Source organism: Geotrypetes seraphini, chromosome 5 (assembly GCF_902459505.1).
Source record: "Geotrypetes seraphini chromosome 5, aGeoSer1.1, whole genome shotgun sequence".
NCBI classification, from domain to species: Eukaryota; Metazoa; Chordata; class Amphibia; order Gymnophiona; family Dermophiidae; genus Geotrypetes; species Geotrypetes seraphini.
The window spans coordinates 150,138,565-150,162,440 of NC_047088.1; the positions used below are offsets into that span (position 1 = coordinate 150,138,565).

At 40.0% G+C, this 23,876-nt stretch overlaps 1 protein-coding gene across 1 annotated transcript in view; it reads right to left on the minus strand.

Moving 5' to 3' along the window:
- CNBD2 (cyclic nucleotide binding domain containing 2) overlaps positions 1-23,876 on the minus strand; it is a 162,966-nt gene that overhangs the window by 29,814 nt on the left and 109,276 nt on the right. The window contains exons 7-8 of the mRNA XM_033944929.1: positions 23,648-23,759; positions 15,964-16,096 (exon numbers count right to left, since the gene is read on the minus strand). Coding sequence (XP_033800820.1) covers positions 15,964-16,096; positions 23,648-23,759 — 245 coding nt within the window. The remainder of the gene's footprint in view (positions 1-15,963; positions 16,097-23,647; positions 23,760-23,876) is intronic.

The window sequence follows — 23,876 nt, forward strand, 5'->3', positions numbered from 1 at the left end:
CATCGGACCAGCGCCGGAGGGAAAGACACGTAGAGCTGTGAGGAGAGGGACCAACACTGGAGGGAAAGGCATGCTGGGCTGTGAGGAGAGGGACCTGTGCTGGAGGGAAAGGCAAGCTGGGCTGTGAGAAGGGATCAGCGCTGGAGAGAAAGGCAAGCTGGGCTGTGAGGAGAGCGAGATGAAGGGAGAGAGGCTGGACCTGGGGGAGTGTGGAGGAAGAGGGAAAAAGATACTTGAAAGGAGAACCGTTGGGAAGAGAAAGAGAGAAATGGTGGACCTGGGGGGAGGGAGGGAGGCAGGCAGACAGGGGGAGAGATGGGAAGGGGGCAGTTGGGAAGAGAAAGGAAGAAAAGTTGGATCTGGAGATGGAAGGGAGGGAGAAATATTAGGCCTGGGGGGGGTGGAAGGGAGAGAGATGCAGCATCTCTTTTTTCTTTTTCCTTCCATCTCATTGTTCAGCATCAAGGGGGAAGGGAAGAAGAACAACAGAAAAGAGAGGGAGCAAAATGTTGGACCAAGAAGAGAGAGGAGGAGAGATAGAAGGAAATAGGAGGCTGGGAAAGGAGTGGGATGGGAAATGGGAGAGCTATAGAATAAGAGAAGATGGAAAATTGATAGGTAGCTGAAAATTTAAAAAGGAGAAGGATGAGAAAGAGGGCGAGATTTGAGTGGACAGAGGCAGAAAAGAAAAAAGGAGAAAAGTTGAAAGGGAAAAATCAATATGTTGGAGACAATGACTGGAGCAAGAGAGAAGAGGAGATAAAAAATGGACAGCAGACACTGGAAAGAGAATTAGAAGATAGTCAAAATCAGAAAGAGAAACTGGGACTAAAATCAAAATGATCAGACAACAAAAGGTAGAAAAAATAATTTTATTTTCTGTTTTGTGATTACAATATGTCAAATTTGAAATGTGTATCCTGATAAAGCTGGTGTTAGACAGCAAGCGTGAACTAGGACCTAAAAAAGAGGAAAAGTCTTTTTTATTTATTTTGTAGCTGGTGTGGGGTTGGAGAGGTTGTATCCCTATAATTCTACTAAGACTAACCCCTTCCTTTGCTGGCACCCAGTGTGGGTTTTGGCACCGGCGGCGGTGATTGATTCGATGCTCACAGAAGTCCTGTGAGTGTCCCACGTTGTGCGTCAGCAAAGGAGGGGGTAAGTATCTTAATAAAAAATCCAGCCCACGACTTAGCCTGTGTTTTAGATTTCATCCCCATATGTGATTTGAGTTTGACACCCCTGAGTTGGTCCATTTTAGAAAAATATGTCCAACATTTTTTTTTTCTTCAAAAATCGTCTTTTTCCCATGTCTGACTTTGGGCGACTAGCAACTTAGGCCCAAAACAGACTTAGACGTATCTGTTGATTATGCCCCTCCAAGTGTTTATTTATGCAAAATATTTTGAGACAAACAGCCCCTTTGTAAATTGGGACTCTCGTGTAAATCTCTTCTTCAACTCCCCCTCTTCATCAGCAGTCATTTTCTCTCTCAATCTCTCCCCTCCCCCCAGCAGTTGCTCTCTCAGTTTACGTTCTCTATGGTCACTTTGTCAGTTCCCCTTTTACCCCCAGAAGTAATTCTCTCTCTCTCTGCCCCTATACAGTAGTCACTTTATCTCAATGCTCCATTCCCAGTACTCTCTCTTATTCCTTTTCCATCCCCAGCAGTCACTGCTATCTCTCTTAATCAACCCCTCAAGCACTAGTACTCTTAAAACCTCACTTGCCTGAATTACAAGTTTCTTTTCATCTTTTCTCCAGCAAGTAGCATGCCCTTCATATTTTAAGCCAAAGAGAGCATTGCCTCCTTCTCCTTCTCTTCCTGAGTCCTACAGGACAAGCTTACTTCTGCTCATGCAACTAAGGAGAGTGCCTCCTTCTCCATGAACAAGCCTCCTTCTGAGATCCTCTGGCATAGAACTGTATCCCCTTCTCCTGGGGTTTGTGTATGCTGATAATGTCAGCACTTGCATCCTTCCTTATGTTCTTTTTTTAAATTATTATTTATTTATCAATTTTCAAATAAACAATCAAGTATACACTTATACAGAAAGGAGAGGCATTAAAGAACACATTCCAAGCAAATCAATAATTATAATCATAGCAAAAATAATCTTAATCTCCTCCTCAAGTCCTCATATTAATGGATCCAAGATGTAAAACAGTGAGCCTTACAAAAGTCTTAGTAATATATCAATAAGAAGAAAAACAGGAACACAGTTAGCTGAAGGAAGTGACCTAATCAAACATAAGAACATAAGAACATAAGCAATGCCTCTGCTGGGTCAGACCTGAGGTCCATTCTGCCCAGCAGTCCGCTCACGCGGCGGCCCAACAGGTCTAGGACCTGAGCAGTAATCCTCTATTTATACCCTTCTATTCCCTTTTCCAACAGAAAAATGTCCAATCCTCTCTTAAATCCCAGTACTGTATTCTGCCCTATAACGTCCTCTGGAAGCGCATTCCAAGTGTCCACCACACGTTGGGTAAAGAAGAACTTCCTGGCATTTGTATTGAATCTGTCCCCTTTCAACTTTTCCGAATGGCCTCTTGTTCTTTTATTTTTTTGAAAGTTTGAAGAATCTGTCCCTCTCTACTCTCTCTATGCCCCTCATGATCTTATAAGTCTCTATCATATCCCCTCTAAGTCTCCTCTTCTCCAGGGAAAAGAGACCCAGTTTCTCCAGTTTCTCAGCGTATGAAAGGTTTTCCATTCCTTTTATCAGACGTGTCGCTCTTCTCTGAACTCTCTCGAGTAACGCCATATCCTTCTTAAGGTATGGCGACCAAAACTGGACACAGTATTCCAGGTGTGGACGCACCATCGCCCGATACAGCGGCAGGATAACTTCTTTCGTCCTGGCTGTAATACCCTTCTTGATTATACCTAGCATTCTATTCGCTCTCTTAGCGGCCGCTGCGCACTGTGCAGTCGGCTTCATTGACCTGTCCACCATTACCCCCAAGTCCCTCTCTTGGGTACTCTCATTCAATGACATCCCTCCCATCGTATAGTTGTACCTCGGGTTTCTGCTTCCCACATGCAATACTTTACATTTCTCAACGTTGAACTTCATTTGCCATTTTGTCGCCCATTCTCCTAGTTTGTTCAAGTCCCTTTGCAATTCCTCACAGGCCTCTTTAGTCCGAGCTTCCCTAAATAGTTTGGTGTCATCTGCAAATTTTATTATCTCACACTTCGTCCCTGTTTCTAGATCATTTATGAATATATTAAATAACAGCGGCCCGAGCACCGAGCCCTGCGGAACACCACTCGTGACCCTCCTCCAGTCAGAGTAGTGTCCCTTCAACCCTACCCTTTGTTTCCTACCTGCCAACCAGTTTCTGATCCATCTATGTACGTCTCCGTCCACCCCATGGTTCTTCAGTTTCCGGAGTAATCGTTCATGGGGCACCTTGTCAAAGGCTTTTTGGAAATCAAGGTATATGATGTCTATGGGGTCACCTCTGTCCATCTGTTTGTTAATTCCTTCGAAGAAGTGTAGTAAGTTGGTTAGGCACGATCTCCCCCTGCAGAAACCATGTTGGCTGGTTATAAGAAGTTTGTTTCTTTCCAAGTGATCATTGATGCTTTCTTTTATCAATGCTTCCGCCATTTTTCCGGGAACCGAGGTCAGACTCACTGGTCTGTAGTTTCCCGGGTCACCTCTTGATCCCTTTTTAAAGATGGGCGTGATGTTGGCCATCTTCCAATCCTCCGGGATCACGCCTGTTTTCAGGGATAGATTGCATATTTGCTGCAGTAGTTCTGCTATCTCCTCCTTTAGTTCCTTCAGAACCCTTGGATGGATTCCGTGCGGACCTGGAGATTTGTCTATTTTTAGTTTATCTATCTGCCTGCGCACATCTTCAAGGCTCACTTCCATGAATGTTAATTTTTCTGCTTGATTTCCATTGAAGAATTGCTCAGGTTCCGGTATGTTGGTTGTGTCTTCGTTTGTAAATACAATGAACACTCATGTTGTATTAATCCCAGCTTTCAGGTGTGCAGCTGACAGAAAGGTTGTCAGTTGTATAGGATCAAAGAAAACATATTTTTGCTTTTGGTATATTATCACACATTTACATGGGTGTCTTAAGAAGAAAGAGGCTCCAAGAGCGATAACTCCCAGCTTCAAAATCAGAAATTCACGACGACGCCTTTGGGTATCTCGAGCCAGATCCGGAAATATTTGTATTTTAAATCCCAAAAATTCTTTTGACTTATTTTTGAAGTAAAGTCTCAGCAACCAGTTTTTATCCGGTGCTAAGGCAACAGTGAGTAGTAAAGTTGCAGGTGTCGCAATTTCCTTGTCCGACTGTTCTAATATCAGTGAAACATTTAAATTCTGTTGGACCTCTGTAGGTAGTTGTGGTTCCTGATGTTGTTGATGTTGTCCTTCAATTTTCCGAATAGGCAGATAATAAACCTGAGTTAAAGGTGGAAGCAATTCTTCTGATATATCCAAGATTTCTATCATATATCTTTTTATCATCTCTCTCAGAGATATTGTTGCCGCTTTGGGAAAATTAATCAGCCTGAGATTGTTATTACGAGAAAGATTATCTAAAGCTTCCAATTTTCTTCTCATATTTATATTGTCTTTCATTAATGTTTCATTAAGTTGTTTGATGGCAACATTTGAATCTTTAAGGTCCTGAATATCTGTTTGTAAACCTTTAATATTTATTTCATGGATATTTAACTTTAATTCAATTTGGGAAATTTGGGGCCACCAGATCCCATATCGCCTCAAGAGTTATTTCTCTTGGTTTCTCTATTTCAACAAATTGTTCTTTTTGAATAGGAAAATTAACTATAGCTGATCTTTCTTCCTGCATGCTGATCTCCTGGAAGCTACATTCCCTCTTGTTGCTCTGAGCCTCAGCCATTACCGGACTCACAACATAGGAGTCCAAATCCATTCTCCCCTGTCCGGTGACCAAAACCTCACTGGGCAGGAGCTCACCGACCTCCGATGGCTCTACTGTCCGAGGGGAGCTGGTATGCTGAGGAAGAGGGAGTGGAGTTCTGGCGTCGGGGCTTAACGATATCTCCAAGCCCGGGGAGACCACATCCTGCTCACCACCGAGTGCTCCCAACGGGGAAGCAGATGCCACCGCCGACACTTCCTGCATCCGGCGTATTAGGTCTTCGATGTTGCCGAGTCTAGCGGGGTCAGGGCGCCACGAGGCTACAGCGGCACTTTGTCCCCTTCTCTTCGGCATTACAGGATGGGGGTAAACACCGCAGAAAAAGAAAAAACAGCCAGGTACTCGATCTCGGATCTAAACGGGACGCTCAGCTAGCTGTCCCGTCGGCCATCTTGGATCGTGTGATTCCATCGCATCCTTCCTTATGTTATGTTACGTGCAATCTTATACCCACCAGGTTAGACTTGGCTGATTTGTGGCAATAATCAAACATTTTGCAGGACATCCTAGATGGAACTTAGATGTTCCAAGCCAGACCTGTTTTAGAAGTGTCTAAGTGCCAAAAATGTACCAAACTGACCAGATGACCACAAGAGAGATTAAGTAATGACGCCTGACACTCTTCCAATGTCACTAACCCTCTCCTACCCTGTCTCTAGAACAGCAGCATCTGGTATGGGAAAGGATAGTAGAAGCCAGGTAGATGGGTAATGAGCCATAGATAGGAGGATTCAGGCCCATAAGACACTCTAACCACATTCATGGTGAAAAGTGTGAGGCCATAGAAACATCCAAGTTGAAAACATCCAAATTTGGACCATTTGGATGTGGGAGGGGCCAGCATTGTTATGGACTGGCCACACAGACATCTCAATAGAGCACCTTGGCACTGCTGTGAACTTTACATAAAGAGTGCCAGATATACATCTCATCATAAACCCCTTATAATTTATGGTGATCCCTCCAAAACTCCCCCAAAACCTACTAGACCTACTTGTCTCCCACCCTAATAGCCCTTAAGGCTGCAGGTGGCAGTTATATGGCAGTATGGTAGGATTTTGGTGGTTTTCGGTGGACTCACACTTTCTACCATAAATGTGATTAGAGTGTCTTATGGGCTTGGGTCCTCCTCTCTATTTCTCATTAGCCTATCCACCAGCTACTTAAGACACCTGTGTGATACTCTACTAACCTTTCCCATACCAGATGCTGCTGTTCTACAGACAGGTATATACTGTTTTATTCATATTTGGGGGGTTTGAGGGACTCCCCATAAATTGTAAGGGGGTTATGGTTATGGTGAGAGGTACATGTGGTACTCTATGTGAAGTTCACAGCAGTGCCCTCTAAAATGTCCCATTGCTCTGGAATTGGCCCATTTGGTATTAGAAAAGAGTTATTTTTGGTTTCGTCAACAATTTTTTCTCCAGATTCACGGTATAGCGATGGGGGCGTCTCTAGCCCCATCCTTAGCAACCCTGTATATGGCTAAAATGGAAGAAGAACACATATACAACAGCATATACTTCAAAAATGTAAAGATCTGGAAAAGATTTCTGGATGATATCCTCTGTGTGTGGTCTGCATCCATGGAAGAACTAAATAGTTTTGTGGAGTGGCTGAATCAGGTGGATAGTAATATCCAATTTACTATGACTGTTCATCAAAATCAGATTAACTTTTTGGACTTAAAAATTATGAAATCAGGTGGTAAATTAACTACAACGATTTACCGTAAAGAAGCTGATCGCAACAGTCTGCTGAGATTCCACAGCTTCCACCCTAAGGGATTAATACAAAATCTCCCTATTAGCCAGTTCCTTCATTTGAGAAGGATCTGTTACTCCCTGGATGAGTTTAGACTTCAAGCAAAGATAATGAAAAAAAGGTTTTATGAAAGAGGATATCCGACTGAAGTGGTCCAGAAGGCATATAAACGAGCTAAATATGCCCAAAGAGAACTGTTGCTAAAACCGAATGTAACTAATACCACTGAAGATACTGAAGAACTGGAGTCTGTAGCATTTGTGCAAAATTTTTCCTCCCAAGCTCCTGAAATAGCTCGTATGATACGGAACCATTGGCATATTGTCCAACTTGCTATCCCATCCCTGATAGAGTACCCTATATGCTCTTATCATCGGGGGAAAAATCTAGGGGAAAGTTTGGGCCTTTAGGGATAGGTGAAAGTAGTAGGCCAAAAACATTACCCTGCCTTTTTTATTTTCTTCTAGTGCCTGTACTACATGAAGGAATTCAGGAGTCACAAGCCTTATGAAACACTTTTAGATGGCGTGGGTTGCCAGTCCTTGTGCTATATGGACTGTATAGGTTCCTCTAAGTATATGTTTAGGGAGAGGAGGAGATAGTTGCTGCTGCAGATGGGCAGACTGGATAGGCCATTTGGCTTTTAGCTGCCATCATATTTCTATGTTTCTATATATATTTATACTGCTACCATACTTTACAATATATTCTTGTTTCCAAGTTTATTTGTTACTTATATACCGCCTATCAATGAAGATTGTCTGAGTGGTTTTTACATTCAGGTATTCAAGCATTTTTCTCTATCTACTGTTGGGCTCACAATCTACTGTACCTAACGTACTTGGAGCAATGGCAGGTTAAGTAACTTGCCTAGAGACACAAGGAGCAGCGCTGGGCACCAACCCACAATAAAAAGGTTGCAGTGACAGCACATGAGTAGGAACTGTCAGAGAGTTCTTCAGCAATGGGGGATCTCGTTCTGTATGTTCACTGCTGACAAAAGCCTGCCACTATAAGCCAGAGAACCAGGCTCAAGGCTATAGCAAAAGCTTGCTCATTGAAAAGTCATATTTTGTCAACAAACAAAATATCCTTAGGCAAAGGCAAACTCAAAATAGGCAATGATCAGAAACAAAGGAAGTCTTAAAACTTAAGGCGAAGAGAAAGGCAGACAAGGACAGGAGCAGAGATCCAGAAGCACAGATAAAGAGCAAACAAATAGCTCAGCCAAACTGTGCTGGATCCTGCTGGCTCTGTCAGAATACAGCAGGACACACACACGTGACAGTGGACACAAACAGCAAAAAGATGACTGAATAAAAAATCTTAGGGGGCCTAATAAGCAACTCCTGGGAAATCAAGCCCCGGTCCCTCAGAATACTGATTCAAAAACAGTCCGTGACTCACGGTGACAAAGCACAAGTTGGAGGAGGGACATGGTACACTTTAGTAAGACCTGAAAATTCAGGCTGCAGTGTTATTAGCAAAAGGAAAATAACTAAGGCTAAATTATAGGTCATGTATGAGGACATTTATGGAAAGTTATGTTTTTCCCATGGGATGTCCAAACTGAGAATTTCTGAAGCTAATCGGAGGCAGAACTGGCAGCATTCTGCACAATGTCTTGTGGGCTAACCCGTGGCCCTTCTGTAGAATATAGGATATGTGTTTCTGCAATGATTTCCAGGAATTCTAAAGACAGAGAGCTTTGTGTTATCCTCTGTGACATGCTCTTAAGAAGAACTACAAATCCCAGAATCCCTTGTGCATATAGCTTGAAAGTACCATAAGAGCAGGAAGTGCATTGATTTCACATTCTCAGGTGCAGTGGAGGCTATCAGTGCTGCTTGAAGGTAGGATTTACAGGCTCAAAAGTGAGAAATACACGGTCTACAAATTGTACTGTCAAGAACCGAAACAGAAAATGGGAATAATGTTTAGAAGGAAAGGATACCATATGTCTTCTCTCTCCCTCTCATACTTCATGTCTGGCTACAAATACAAAGGAGACAGTCAAAAATATAAGGATGTGAAAGGGGAAACTAAGAAGTTAAATGTTTCTAATCTGTCCTCCAGTTTTGTTTTGTTTTAATAAACAAGGCTTTCTGCTGCAGCTCAGTTGATGAAATATACTATAGAGGGATGTAAATGAACAAAAGCCTTCTGGAAGTCCTGCTCCTAATATCATCTTTGTGCCAGGGCACCACTATCATTGCCAAATGGGTGACCAAAACAAACCCATGAAATATGCAAGTTAGGGTTATCAGACGTCCGGATTTACCCGGACAGTTTTTCAAAACCCGGCACTTTGTCCGGGTTTTAAAAAGCTTCCACCTCGGGACCACATCAGGAGGGCATCTGCGCATGTGTGGATGCAACGCAGTGCTGTTACCTCCATCCTCCTATATACCTAAAGCCTTCTTGATGACACCAGGCTTTGGGCCACCAATTGAAGTTCTCAGCATTTTGTAATCTTTCTTCTCCCTTTCTCTAAGTGGGCAGTACTTCCGAAAAAGCTACAATCTTTACAAAATGTTTTAACCTCTCCCCCAGGTCCTGAAAAGCTTTCTTCGCTGCAAATGGGGTATTGTTGGCCAGGTCATTTGTTCCTAGGTGGATGAAAGATGACTGTAAGAGTGACTGTAAGGGTATGAGTTGGTGTGCAGGCCTCACCTAACAGCCAACTCTGTGAGATCTAGCTATTCTGGAAAAAGCCATAGACACCCAATTGAAAGAGGATAAAGTCATCATGACAGGATCCAGGATATCTTGCACAGACATCTATTATAATATTTAAGGCATTGCAGATGATATGCACATTCAAAAGAATGATAAGGCTTGCAGTCCCTATAGGTTTTGCTTCACTGCCTACAGGCAGTCTTGGAGCTACATGGATGCAGTCAACAGAACCCAGCACTTCCAGCTGATAGAACCCAGTTCGATAGATTGTGAGCCCACTGGGACAGATAGGGAAAATGCTTGAGTACCTGATTGTAAACCGCCTAGATCAGTGTTCTTCAACCTTTTTACACTTATGGACCGGCGGAAATAAATTAATTATTTTGTGGACCGGCAAACTACTAAGACTGAAATTTAAAAAAACATTTTCACCCCGTCTCCGCGAGTTTGGTCCCTGCAAACCATCTGATCCCATCCGCACAAGCCTCAGTTATGATTTTATATTAAACATATTTTATTAAAGTATAAAAAGAAACAATATTCTGTACAATTGTCATTTTATAAATACAAATATACAGAGCAAGGACAAACAAAATCCCTGTTTCCCCTCCCCTCCCCTTCACATATATCCCCTCCACTATCAAGAAAACTGAACAAGCCAAATTATTACAGAATGCTACACAGAAATATCATGCTAACAGAATACTGTAGTCACACATGACAGGAATAGTGTTAGGGGAGTGCTGGAGCTAAAGAAGCACTGCCTGGGCTTTGCAGTCCCCAGTTATGTTTCTAGCAGGATATATAGTTCAAATCTGATATATTCTAATGACAAAATAGAAATAAATTTTTTTTTTCTACCTTTATCATCTGCTCATTTTGTTCTGCTTTCTTCTGTCTTTTCTTAAATTTCTTTACAAGGTCTTCAATCTATCTGCCACTTCTGTCCCTTCCTGTCTTCTACCTATTATTCCAATATCCAGAACCTCCTTTTTCTTCTTACTGCATCCACCCTGTGTCCAGCATCTCCCACCTACTCCGTCAAGTCCTACTGTCAAGTCTGCTTTTTTCCTTCACCATACAACCTCCATGCCCAGCATCTTCCTGTGTTCTTTTTTTCTTTTCCGTTGCTGAGCCAGCCAGCCAACCCACCATCTTTCCCCATCCCAGTGCCTAACCTCTTTTCCCCATCTTAATCCAGCAGATACCTTCCATCACCCTACTCCCTCCATTCCTTATTCAGCTTCTTCTCCTTGTCTCCCTATTCTCCCTTCACCATGTCCAGCATATCCTCTCTGTCTCCCTACTCCCTCTACCCATGTCCAATATCTGACTTATGTCTTCATACTCCATCCTCATTGTTCAGCATTTTCCATGTCTCTCTGCCCCCTGCAAGTCCAGCATCTATCTTTGTGTCCCTATTCTTTCAATTCCCACCTAGTTCCAATAACTATCCTCCCCCAAGGGGATCCACCATCTTCCTTCTGTCACACCAATCCTCCCTCCTGGGTCTACCATCCCCTTCCAACAACACCAACATTTTTCCCTCTCCTCATAATCCAGCATCTCTTATTTCCTCTCTTGGCTGCTGGCCCCGATCCACTCTTCCAGCACTCGATTGCTATCAGCCCTGCCTTCGACCCCGGTCCTGCTAAACTTGGCAGCAAAAACAAAGACAAAACCTACCCTACCTTCAATTATGGTCCCGCTAAATCAGACGGCTAGAATGAAGACAGAAGCCACGGGACCTTTCCTCTTGCCTGAATTGCTATTCGCTACAAGCTCTGCCGGTCTCAATTCTGCCCCTCAAAAACAGGAAGTCACTTCAGAAGGGGGCGGGATCAAGATCGGCAGAGCCTATAGCGATGCAGGCAAGAGCAAAAGTCCCGCAGCTTCTGTCTTTCTTTTTGCCGGCTGTTTGTAGCAGTACCGCAGCTGATCTTAATGCCGGCCCTGGAAGGGAAAGGGGAAGAGATGCCCGACAGGAAATTTAATTCGTAGATCTCGCCGGCCCTGCGCGGACCGGCAGAAATTTTCTGCGGACCGTCACCGGTCCGCGGACCGGCGGTTGAAGAACTGTGGCCTAGATAACCTTGATAGGTGGTATATAAATACCTAAATAAATAAGAAGTATTGCTCTGCCTCATGTTTAGGGAATTTTATATACTACATGTCCCTTCACAGAAAGCTCTGTAGGAACTGGGCAATGCAGCAAGGTATGACTGTCTGGCTTCTGATTGCAGTGGTTCCAAGTGGTTGGAAGGATCCTGTTCCCAGAAATGCCACGGCTGTGGCCACCTTCTTGTGGATTGGCAGGGTTTGTCCTTTCCAAGTAGTGGGCTCTGAACCTTCCTCCAGCTGGTCCCTATTAAAACTAGAATCTGGTTACACATTGCTCATCACTTAGTTCAATGAAAATTGTTTTAGGCCTGTATACCTGGCCTCTCCTTATCCTCTGTTGTATTGATCTCTGAAGGGCCTCAGCAACAACTGCTTACTTCCACTCATGGTGCTGTGCTAAATCCATGGCACTGAGAATAAACAGTGAGACAGATACAATTGCAGAGACACACACATGTGTGCGCATGTACTTGTAGCAAGGGACAGGGATGAGACACAGGAACAGGGAGAGAACCGAGGGTGAGGGGCAGAACTTCAGGGACCGAGGAAGAGAGAAATTGAAGGGGCGATACAGACAAAAAGGGGATAGGTAGGGCAATATGGAGCTGTGCAGAACTTGTACTGGGCAGAAAGATTTTGAACTGGGTAAAAGGTGGGGGTCTCAGAAAGCACTAAAATGCCAACCAGCAATAGAACCCACCAGCAAATTCTTCAGGTCACAAAAGACATTTCCAAAATTAGGTGCCATTTATGGCAAGTGTGGAATTGGGTATCATCAGGCATATGCTAGGCACATCCAGTATCCACCCACTCTGCCCCATCCATACTTTCTTTTCGGACATGGAAATATGGGCACAAGCCACAGATGTTCACCCAGGTAGTGCCCTTTCACATCCAATTTGGGCAACAAACTCTTATGGAATTTGGGAGTATGAGTGTTGACAGTAAGGTATGCTTTTAAATTTGATTAAATAAAATAAATATGTAGAGAAGTTGTAAAATGGTACCTAAAAGAGCATAGCAAGTTCTTCTTTACTATGAATTTTTAAATGTAAACTTTGGATATATTCATTTTTGAATAAGTAATGAGTATGAGAAGGCTCCAAGCTGTACTTTTTCCTTTATATAATAATGACGTGTGTTTATGTTGGAATAAAGATTGAAGTGCCTTGATCTTGTAAGTGCTCCTCTGATTTATATAGTAACAAAGGGTCCCTTTGGTTTTATGTTTATAATTACCACTGTGAATAAAAGTTGATGCTTGACCTTGTCTTCAGAGTGGAAGAATCTTTCCTCCCCTACTTTCTGGTCTCTGATTTATTTACCTTTTCTTCAGACAGAAATTTAGAATGAAAATCTCCCTCGCCATCAGCAGAAGCATGGTCTGGGCAGAATGCAGATGGCGGTGGAAAAAAAAGAGGATTGATTTTATGGTGGAGCCTGAGGTTAACTTGGAGAGGAGTTAAACAATACTGCTGCAAGTACAATAATAACTAGACATCCTGGCAAGCTATTTTCTCCGTGTGATGACAGGTGTGATGGATTAATGGTAGCAGGGTATCATCCCAAGGCCAAAAGCTTGGGTAACAGACATGCTGACATTGGTAGCTATTTAATGCCTGATATTTGGTCAGTGAGCTTTAATGTTCTGATTGCCACAGTCAGAATTTGACCCGGATATTCAATACCTAATACAGGCACTGGCCTGGATATTTAGTTCTTGCTTGGCTGACAAAAGTTGACCAGGTGCTAGCCAATATTCAGACTGGCACCCTGATAACATCAAGGAGAGCATAAAGAGTGTTCTAACTTTATCTGGGCAACGACCTGATTAGCAAATTTAAAATTGCCTTTACCAGGTAAATTCCAGTTCTGTTCAGACAGCCCTTAGACCGCTTCAGCACTAACCAGATAGTGCTGTGACAGTCTGTCCAGATTTCAGCAGTTGATTATATGCTACTGAATATCTTGGAATTAATCAGTCAGCATTAACCAGGCAGGAACCCTTCCTGCCCAGTTAAATCATTTTAAATACGAGGCCCTTAGATTATGGAAAAGGAGTGTTGCTGAGATTTTGCATGCTCATCTACCCAAAAGAGCAGAGTACAAAGAATGAAGACAACAAAGAAGTCTATTGGTTAAGGAGTAATATACAAGCAGCTGGAATTTACTCTCAACAACATGAACTAGAATAACTGAGTAGATTGAGGAAAGGCTGTGGCTCACTGGTTGAGCTGCTGCCTTGCAAGATCAAATCCCAGTGCTGCTCCTTGTGACCATGGGCAAGTCACTTAATCCTCCAGTGCCCACCGCTGAAATGCCAAAGTGACAAAAAGGCAGTAAACAAGTCCCCATTCCCTTTCCCAGTAATCCACAGATATCATCTGGATCGGGTACAACTTAGATTGAACAGATCAATTTTTTGACATTACATGCAGTATATTGATGTGTTGCTATATATTATTTTACTTTATGACCATATTTGTCTTCATATCGGCAGATGAGAAGTCTCAGCAGCCCTCTCTACTTCCCGATAAAGATGTTTCCAATTCAATTCAATCTATTCTTTAGGTTTATATACTTAATCATCCCCAAGTACCGTGGCTCAACTCAGTCTACATTTTTGGTGTAAAGGAAAAACAATAGAACAGAAAGGAAGTCAAAATTTATTGGCCCACCACGATACTAAATAAGATCAATTTTTGTATTCATCTAGAGCTTGTTGGAAAAGAAAGGTTTTCAGGGATTTCCTAAATAGATGAAGAGAGATGAGATCTAATCTCATACGGAAGTTTGTTCCAAATAGTCGCAAAAATGTATGCAAAAGCTCGAGAGATATATCCCATAGCTTTAACATCCTTAACAGAAGGGAATAAGAGTTTAAACATTTGAGAGAATCTTGATCTTGTTGATTGTAAGGAATTAAATGAGATAGTTAACAACGATGTAAAGATACCATGTATAATTTTAAAAATTATACTAGCACATTTAAATTTAAGTCTAAGATGACTGGCAACCAATGAAGTGCTTTCAACAAATGGGAGACTTGTTCAAACGTCATATTTCCAAAAATCAATTTGGCCACCATATTTTGGACTACTTGCAATCTTTTTTAATTACCCTTGCTCAAACAAATGTATAAAGAGTTGCAATAGTCCAACTGAGTTAATATAATCGCATGCACTAATGTAGCAAAGTGATGCTGAAGGGAAAAATGTTGAAGCCTTCTCAACATATCAAGATTGAAAAAACATTTTTTTAACTAAAGTTATTAACCTGAAATTGTAAGGAAAGTGAAGAGTCAAGCATAAAACCTAATATCTTGGAGGAAAATTCAATCGTCAAATGGTCTCCAGACAACAGAGGCACTGAAAGAGGAAGAAAATCAGGCTTCTGACCAAGCTACAATTATTTAATCTTTGTGGTATTGAGTTTCATCTGAATGGAGGTAGCCTAACCTTGAAGTCTAGAAATACATGAATTGACGTCTGATGTTAAATTAGTTAATGTTGGGTCTACCTCCAATAAGATGAAAATATCATCTGCATAGGTGTAAATTGTTTCTAAACATGTTAGCTTAAGTTTCCTTAAAGTAGTATAAATATTAAAAAGAAGAGGGGATAAAGGGGATCCCTGTGCTACACTACAAATTGATTTCCTTATAGAAGAAAATTTATCTTCAGCATGTACCCGATAAGATCTCATGGTTATAAACCTTTAAACCAACTTAATACTTCTTGATCTAACCCAATGTCAGGCAACAATCGTATCTAGAAGTTTGCTTTACAAATATTGTAGTTAATAGTCATCACTTCTTCTCTTCTTCTTTTCTTTTTCTTCTTTTGGCACACCAAAGGGGGAGGGTGTTGGGAACAATCTTACATAATATGTTACAATATGTTCTATAATATGTGTATATTCTGATTGAAAATACAGATGAAGGTTGGGAGGTAGGGGAGTTAAATGTATCATTAGATTTTTATGTAGTAGATATCAAAGTGCTATTGTGTAATAACTTGTTGAATTATATTATTTTGTGCACTTGTTGTCAAATTTGAAAATGAATAAAGAATTATTAAAAAAAAATAAAAAAACACAACAAATAAATCATCTTAAACAGACTGTCATTCCTGGCTTTGCTTAAGCACAGACCTGGGGTTCTCTAATTTTTAAAGAAAAGAAAGATTCCAACTCTATGCATGCAGTGGAGTAAAACCAAAATAACGTGGCTCATGGTACAGTAAATGTCTTAGGACACTGTATAAATCACAGTTGCTTGCAGTGGTAAATATGTGGCATTGCATGGTCCTGAATTTTTATATACAAATGTCTTCTCTTATATTTGCAAGGCTTCCTTCCTGTCTTCCCCTAAATTCTCCAGATTCTTCAAAACAGAAGAAGTTATATTCATATGCATACTATATTTATGATATCTATGAGTTCTTTAATTATGCTTACCAAGCAGTCACCTGCATGTAGTACATTAATTCTGAGGTATACTGCAGCAGATAATTGACTAGGAATCTCTCCATAGCATGTGGAAATAATGTGTTTTTTGGCATCTTTTCTACCACCACCTGCAATTCCAGCACTACAAATAAAGAGTGAAAGTTATACTATAATGCATTTCTTAATCAGCATTTTTGACTTGGCATCTAAATGAATATACATTTTTCACAAAACTCGAAGAATAAGTTCCATGGTAGTTCCAATTAAGCAGAAATGGCTGCCAGTAGTCAGAAAAATGTGTGCATTTGAAAAACAGTAGCAATAACAAAACAGGCTAGGCTAGTCCTGGTCTTAATACATTCTGATATTCAAAAAATAACCGAGTTCCTAAAATTAGGTTCTTAAATTAATTGCCTGTTTTTGGCCACACTTAGAAATGCATTTTCAATAGGAGCCCAAGTCTGAATTTGGATGTTTTAGGAAAGACATCCAAAAATCCAGCAGAGAAAATATCCATTTTCATAGAAACATGACGGCAGATAAAGGCCAAATGGCCCATCCAGTCTGCCCGTCCATAGTAACCATTATCTCTTTTTCTCTCTACGAGATCCCACGTGCCTATCCCAGGCCCTCTTGAATTCAGACACAGTCTCTGTTTCCACCACCTCTTCCGGGAGACTGTTCCAAGCATCTATCACCTTTTCTATAAAAAAGTATTTCCTTAAATTACTCCGGAGCCTATCACCTCATAACTCCATCCTTGCCCTCTCATTGCAGAGTTTCCTTTCAAATGAAAGAGACTCGACTCATGCACATTTATATTTTGTAGGTATTTAAATGTCTCTATCATACCTCTCCTCCCCTACTTTTTTTTTTTTTTTGAAAATGACCTATCTAGACATTTTGGCCCTTAGGGCATCTATCTTTTTTGGTCATTTTCGAATATCAAAACATCCAAATGAAAAATGCACACAAACAAGCCATTGGGATGTACAAGCAGCCAGCATGCTTAGTAAATTGTTCATAGTTATCTGAGCAGAGGGGCACTTAAGGTTGTACTGCAGTGAATGTCACATTATAAAGTCCCAGGTATACATGTCACCATAACCTGCTTAAATTGTATGGTGAGCCCTTCAAAACCCACCCAAAACTTACTGTACTCATTTCTACACCACCACCTCATTCCCCTCTACTAATATCTCCCCAATGATCCTATCAAGTAACCAACCCTGAACCACATCTTCCCTACTAGTAATCCTCTATTCTCCTCCCTTCCTCATTTTCTTCTTTCTGCCTCTACTATTTAACATCCTCTAAATTGTAACTTCCTGGAAATGTCCAGCTATCTTCTACTGTAATCCGCTTAGAACTGCAAGGTACAGGCGGAATAGAATTCACTAATGTAATGTAACAAATAGCCCTTTTGCCTGCAGGTGCCATCTATATGTAGGTACAGTAGGTTTTGGGTGGGTTTTTGGAGGGCTCACCATACAATATAATCAGGTTATAGTAACATGTGTACCTGGGGCTTTTTAATGTGACATTCACTGCAGTACCCCTCAGAGTGCCCCTCTGATTTGCCGAGCTGTGTCTGTGTGGCCACTGAAGCTGTAATACAGACTGGAATATACTGTTTCTTTCACATAAGAACATAAGAGTTGCCATACTGGGACAGACCAAAAGTCCATCAAGCAGTGGCAATCGAGAACTCAAGTTTTGTTTGAATAATATTTCAAAAAATAATAAAATAAAGTATTAAAAGTAAATGTTATGTTCTTATGTTCTCTCCAGAAGCTGACTATGATGGTAGAGACATCAGCTAGAGAAATTTAATCTTTTATGAACAAAGTTGATAATTTGTCAAAAAGTTTGGATGGGACTAAAATGGAATTCTTGCAAATAACAACTTTAAAGGAGCGAATAAGAATTTTGAAAGACAATTCTTCTACAATTAAAAACAAACTTGTAATTCATAAGAACATAAATAGGAGATTAAATCTTCGTTTTTTTAAACTTTCCAAGATCTCCCGGGACTTCAACTGTTGATGCAGAAATACTTGGTTGAAGTTCTTCAATTTTCCTCACAAAATATTCCCCCCTTAAATATTTTTTCTATATTCATTCAAGAAAATCAGGAAGGTCTCCAGAGATTACAGCTCAGGAAATAAAGGATGATGAATTCAATTTATCTGCAATTCTGGATACTTCTGTAACTCAGGATTCAGAAAGAATGACATTATTGGCATCATTTGTCTTTGAATCCTTAAACAAGGCTAGAGCACAAGACAAAAAATCCAAACTGGATCTAATGGAGAGATTATTATTATTATTTTTTTTTTGAGGATCTCAAGCGCTCACAGCTAAAAGCCCGATGTATCTTACAAGCTGATAACCATAGGGTGAGCTATCATCGGTCCTTTTAAATTCTCCAATTTACTTTATTATTTATCAAAAACATACTTTTTGTTCTTTTATTCTTGTTTTAATTCTTTTTTTAAAAAAACTTATTATTTATTAATTATTCTGATTTTCAGTTAACAGCCGGTACTCCTATATTCCACTATATAAGTCATAGAGTACTTAGCTTGATGACATGATGACGACGGAAGATTTCCGTTTCGCTCTTACAAATTTTAGAAGAGCTTCATCAGGGAAAGTGCAAACATTAGCACTATAAAATAAAACAGAATAATATTTAAAACTTAGTTAATATAATAAATAATTTATAGTGTTAAATGCTTGTATTAATGAACGCTCTATGGCGATACTTCTGGTTATACTAATAAACGTTCAGCCTAATCTGAACACTTTTCTAATAGTTTAGAAGTAAGATTTATAGCAACTACTTTCATAGAAATGCCAAATATATCAGACTTGCGAAAACTATTACATTTTCTATTTTCTATTACATTTTCTATTATATTACATTTTCTACGTCAGTTGTTAAACTTTAAGCTAAACTTCTTTGTTGTTGTTAACCTATAGCAGCCAGTCGGACTATGCATTTTAAACATACCTATTTATCTCGGCAACAGTTCTAACAAATGAAAGACTCCATGGTACAGAGGCACAACGTGCCCGACTTATCTCTCGCCGTCTTCAGAAAATCTACCTGACTTCGAGGGTTAAATATAAAGGCGTCTGATGTCACATCCGGAATAGAGTACTCTATTCAAATTCAGAGCCATTTAGACATTGGAGCTGATGTCATATCCGGAATTTAACCCTTAGTTTTAATTCAATGTTATTCTTAGTGACGCTTACCTATTAGATAAAAACCTGCCAATTAATGGCTATGTTTAGGCCAGATGGTTGCAGGCTATGGAGGCGATAGATCCGACTCCACAATTGAAAGCTACAATTCTGGCCTTAACCCAAGAAGGGTTCGATGAAGGATATGTGACAAAAAGAGAATTTCAATTTCTAAACAGGGAACATAGTACTATCCCATGGATATACTTACTTCCGAAAATACATAAAAGATTAGATAAACCTCCTGGAAGACCAATCATCTCTTCGATTAATTCTATTCTCGAGCCTCTTTCCACATATGCTGATTACTTTTTGAAACCTATTGTAATGACAGGTAATTCCTACATTAAAGACACATCTCAGTTTCTGTTATGGCTACAAACTTTTGAGCTAGTTAATAAATCTATAACCCTGGTGACTTTGGATATAGTATCGCTCTATACATCATTACCTCAGGATAAATGTTTAGAAATTGCACATAAGGTGCTTCAATCTAGATGCCGCCCTCATCAAAGCCCCACTGCTTTTATTATGTCATTATTAAAATTGGCATTAACAAAAAATTTTTTTACAGATGGCAAAGACCTGTACTTACAAACAAAAGGGGTAGCAATGGGCGCTACTTGCGCTCCATCTATAGCATGTCTATACATGAAGCAGTATGAGGAAACGTATCTGGCATCTCACCAGTGGAGTCATTATATACTGGGTTGGAAAAGATACATCGATGATGTTTTCATGATCTGGCAGTGCTCTATTAACCAGCTACTAGAGTTTACAGAATGGTTAAATACCAATGATACCAATATTCAATTCACTAGAAATCAATCCACGGAAGGTATCAACTTTTTGGATACGTGGGTTAGTGTTAGTGATAATCATTTTGAAACCAAACTTTATATTAAACCTACCGACACTACCAGCTTGTTACATTATGACAGTTGTCACCCTACTCCACTCAAAAATAGCTTGCCACTAGCCCAGTTTTTGCGTTTTAGACGCATCTGCACCCACAAAGCTGATTTTAAATCTTCAGCTAACAAATTAGCCAATAATTTAAGACATAAGGGGTATCCAGAAAAATATTTAAGAAAATCATATCGAAGAGCTAAATATAATCACCAAGAATGGTTATTACAACCTTCCAGTAAGAATAATTCTCAAAAAAGTTTCTCTACGGAAGAAGGTATTTATCCAGAATATGTTGAAGAAGTTCAGACTTTTGTACTTAGATACAACATAGAATCCGAACATGTGGCGAATATCATTCATAACCACTGGAGGATAGTTCAAAATAATTCCTGTTTTGAAAATTCGAAGTTACGACTAACATACTCAAGGTCACGGAACTTAAAAGAATATCTGAGATTGCAACCCGATTCAGTACAAAAAGATCTTAGTAGAACCGTTGGGTTACACTCGAGCTGTGGGAAGTGTCAAGTCTGCCCTTTAAACATCCAGGGTGCAGTTTTCGTGAACCCTCTGGACCATAGAAAATATGAGTTAAAACATGTTACTACCTGTAGATCTGACCATGTGGTTTATTTAATCATATGTCCTTGCCAAAAAATCTATGTAGGTAAGACTATCAGGCAGTTCAATATACGTATGGCAGAACTCAAGTCTTGTTTAAAACTTAAAAGAAAAGAGGCTCCGCTTGTAGCACACTGCTTAGAATATCACCATGTCTTTAAAGAATTAAAATGTATGATCATTGACTTGGTACCGGCATCTATAAGAGGTGGGGATAGGGGGAAAAAATTGTTACGATTAGAACAAAGGTGGATAGATCGCCTCCATAGCCTGCAACCATCTGGCCTAAACATAGCCATTAATTGGCAGGTTTTTATCTAATAGGTAAGCGTCACTAAGAATAACATTGAATTAAAACTAAGGGTTAAATTCCGGATATGACATCAGCTCCAATGTCTAAATGGCTCTGAATTTGAATAGAATACTCTATTCCGGATGTGACATCAGACGCCTTTATATTTAACCCTCGAAGTCAGGTAGATTTTCTGAAGACGGCGAGAGATAAGTCGGGCACGTTGTGCCTCTGTACCATGGAGTCTTTCATTTGTTAGAACTGTTGCCGAGATAAATAGGTATGTTTAAAATGCATAGTCCGACTGGCTGCTATAGGTTAACAACAACAAAGAAGTTTAGCTTAAAGTTTAACAACTGACGTAGAAAATGTAATATTTCCTTAGTTTTCGCAAGTCTGAATTATTTGGCATTTCTATGAAAGTAGTTGCTATAAATCTTACTTCTAAACTATTAGAAAAGTGTTCAGATTAGGCTGAACGTTTATTAGTATAACCAGAAGTATCGCCATAGAGCGTTCATTAATACAAGCATTTAACACTATAAATTATTTATTATATTAACTAAGTTTTAAATATTATTCTGTTTTATTTTATAGTGCTAATGTTTGCACTTTCCCTGATGAAGCTCTTCTAAAATTTGTAAGAGCGAAACGGAAATCTTCCGTCGTCATCATGTCATCAAGCTAAGTACTCTATGACTTATATAGTGGAATATAGGAGTACCGGCTGTTAACTGAAAATCAGAATAATTAATAAATAATAAGTTTTTTTAAAAAAAGAATTAAAAACAAGAATAAAAGAACAAAAAGTATGTTTTTGATAAATAATAAAGTAAATTGGAGAATTTAAAAGGACCGATGATAGCTCACCCTATGGTTATCAGCTTGTAAGATACATCGGGCTTTTAGCTGTGAGCGCTTGAGATCCTCAAAAAAAAAAAATAATAATAATAATCTCTCCATTAGATCCAGTTTGGATTTTTTGTCTTGTGCTCTAGCCTTGTTTAAGGATTTAGTGTGGTTCACAAAAATTTAGAGGTTACTTATCATTTGTCTTTGAACAATATCTTAATTAACCCCCCCCCCTACAAACACACACACACACACTTTTACTAAGCTGTGGTAGAGGTTTCTACGGCGGACCAGAGTGTTAAATGCTCTGACGCTGCTTCGATGTTCATAGAATTCCTTTGAGTGTCAGAGCATTTAGTGCTCCGGGCCATGGTAGAAACCTCTACCACAGCTTAGTAAAAGAGTGTTAAAAACATAGCGATCAGGCTTCTGAAAAACCTCCATACCCATGACCCTGTCCCCCAAGCTCTAGAGTCAGCTCACTAGCTGCCTGTAGCCAAACATTGGGGTCCTTTTACTAAGGCGCACTAGCCATTTTAGCACGCGCTAAACACTAACGTGTCCATTATAGTCTATGGATGCGTTAGCATTTAGCGCATGCTAATATTTAGTGCGTGCTAAAACGGCTAACGTGCCTTAGTAAAATGACCCCATTTTGACTTCAAGGGCCCGATGCTAGCATTCAAATCCTTGCATGCCATGGCGCCAACCTACACGATGACTAAGCTTCCTCCATATGTACCGAACTGGTCCCTCCACTCCCAGGATGAAATACGCCTAAAAAATGCCCCCCGTCGTGCCCTTCAACTGCAAACCGCAAAGCGACGGTCCTATTCCATACCGAGTCACTGGAATCAACTGCCCCTGCAGATCAGATCCCTTGAAGGACTCCTCAGCTTTAGAAAAGCAAAAAAAAAAAAAAAAACCCCACCATACCTCTTCACCTAAACCTCTACCCTTGACCGATAAGACTACAAAGAGATGTATATTGGTACCAGAACCAGTATGTGTCACATAAGGATAACTTGTATCAAACACTGTAACTTTCTCTGTGTCAAATTAGGTATAACTTGTAGTGGAAACCTTGCATCATAAAGACAACCATAGCAAATTGTAACCAGTAAACTGTATATTATCATTAGCCCCTAGCATGTATCAAGCTAGGATAAAAACTTGTATCGTAAACTTGTACAGAAATTATGTATGTTAAACCTGCAACCCGTTCTGAGCTCTTTGGGGACAACGGGCTAGAAAACGAAATAAATAAATAAATATTTACATATATGCACATATTTACACTTGCCTCTCAGAGTAGGTGTAAACGTGTGCACCTACTTCTGGTGGGGTAGCTGTATAAAGGTGCATAAATGTATACATTGCCTTTATACAAATAGGTGTAACATATGCAACTATGTACTTTCATAGCCTAGATGCCTAATTTTAAAATTACCTTCCATATGCAGATGATGGGTCTAGTAATAGAATCCAAGGTGTCCTACATTTTTCCAGTTACCAAAGATACAATAGGCTTAAAATTTAAATCATGACTACCTTAGGTTGTCAAATGATATGGATTCCATTCAAACCTCATATCATCAACATGAAAGTGTCAAAAAAAAAAAATCAGGGCCCCACATCAGAAAACTTTCTTTCTGTGTTTGTTTAGCTTTACCTACTGTACTGTTTTCACCTCTGTCTGGAACATCATTACGATAAGAGACATCCTTATTCCTAATGAAACTGCTGCTAGCCCTGTCAACCTACCTGGAATCCTTCCTGAGCTGATGCTGACGAAAGTAGGCATTCTTTTGAACAATTTTCTCCAGTTGGTGGAAATTCAGCATAACACCTTCGAATCTCTTTCTGTTGATGGGATCTGTAAAAAAAAAAAAAAAAAAAAACAACCCAAAACTCCCAAATCTCAGTTCTTGGTGCTCTTTTAAAATGACAATGTGAGGACAAAAAAACAACAACAAGTAAATGCAAGCAAAGG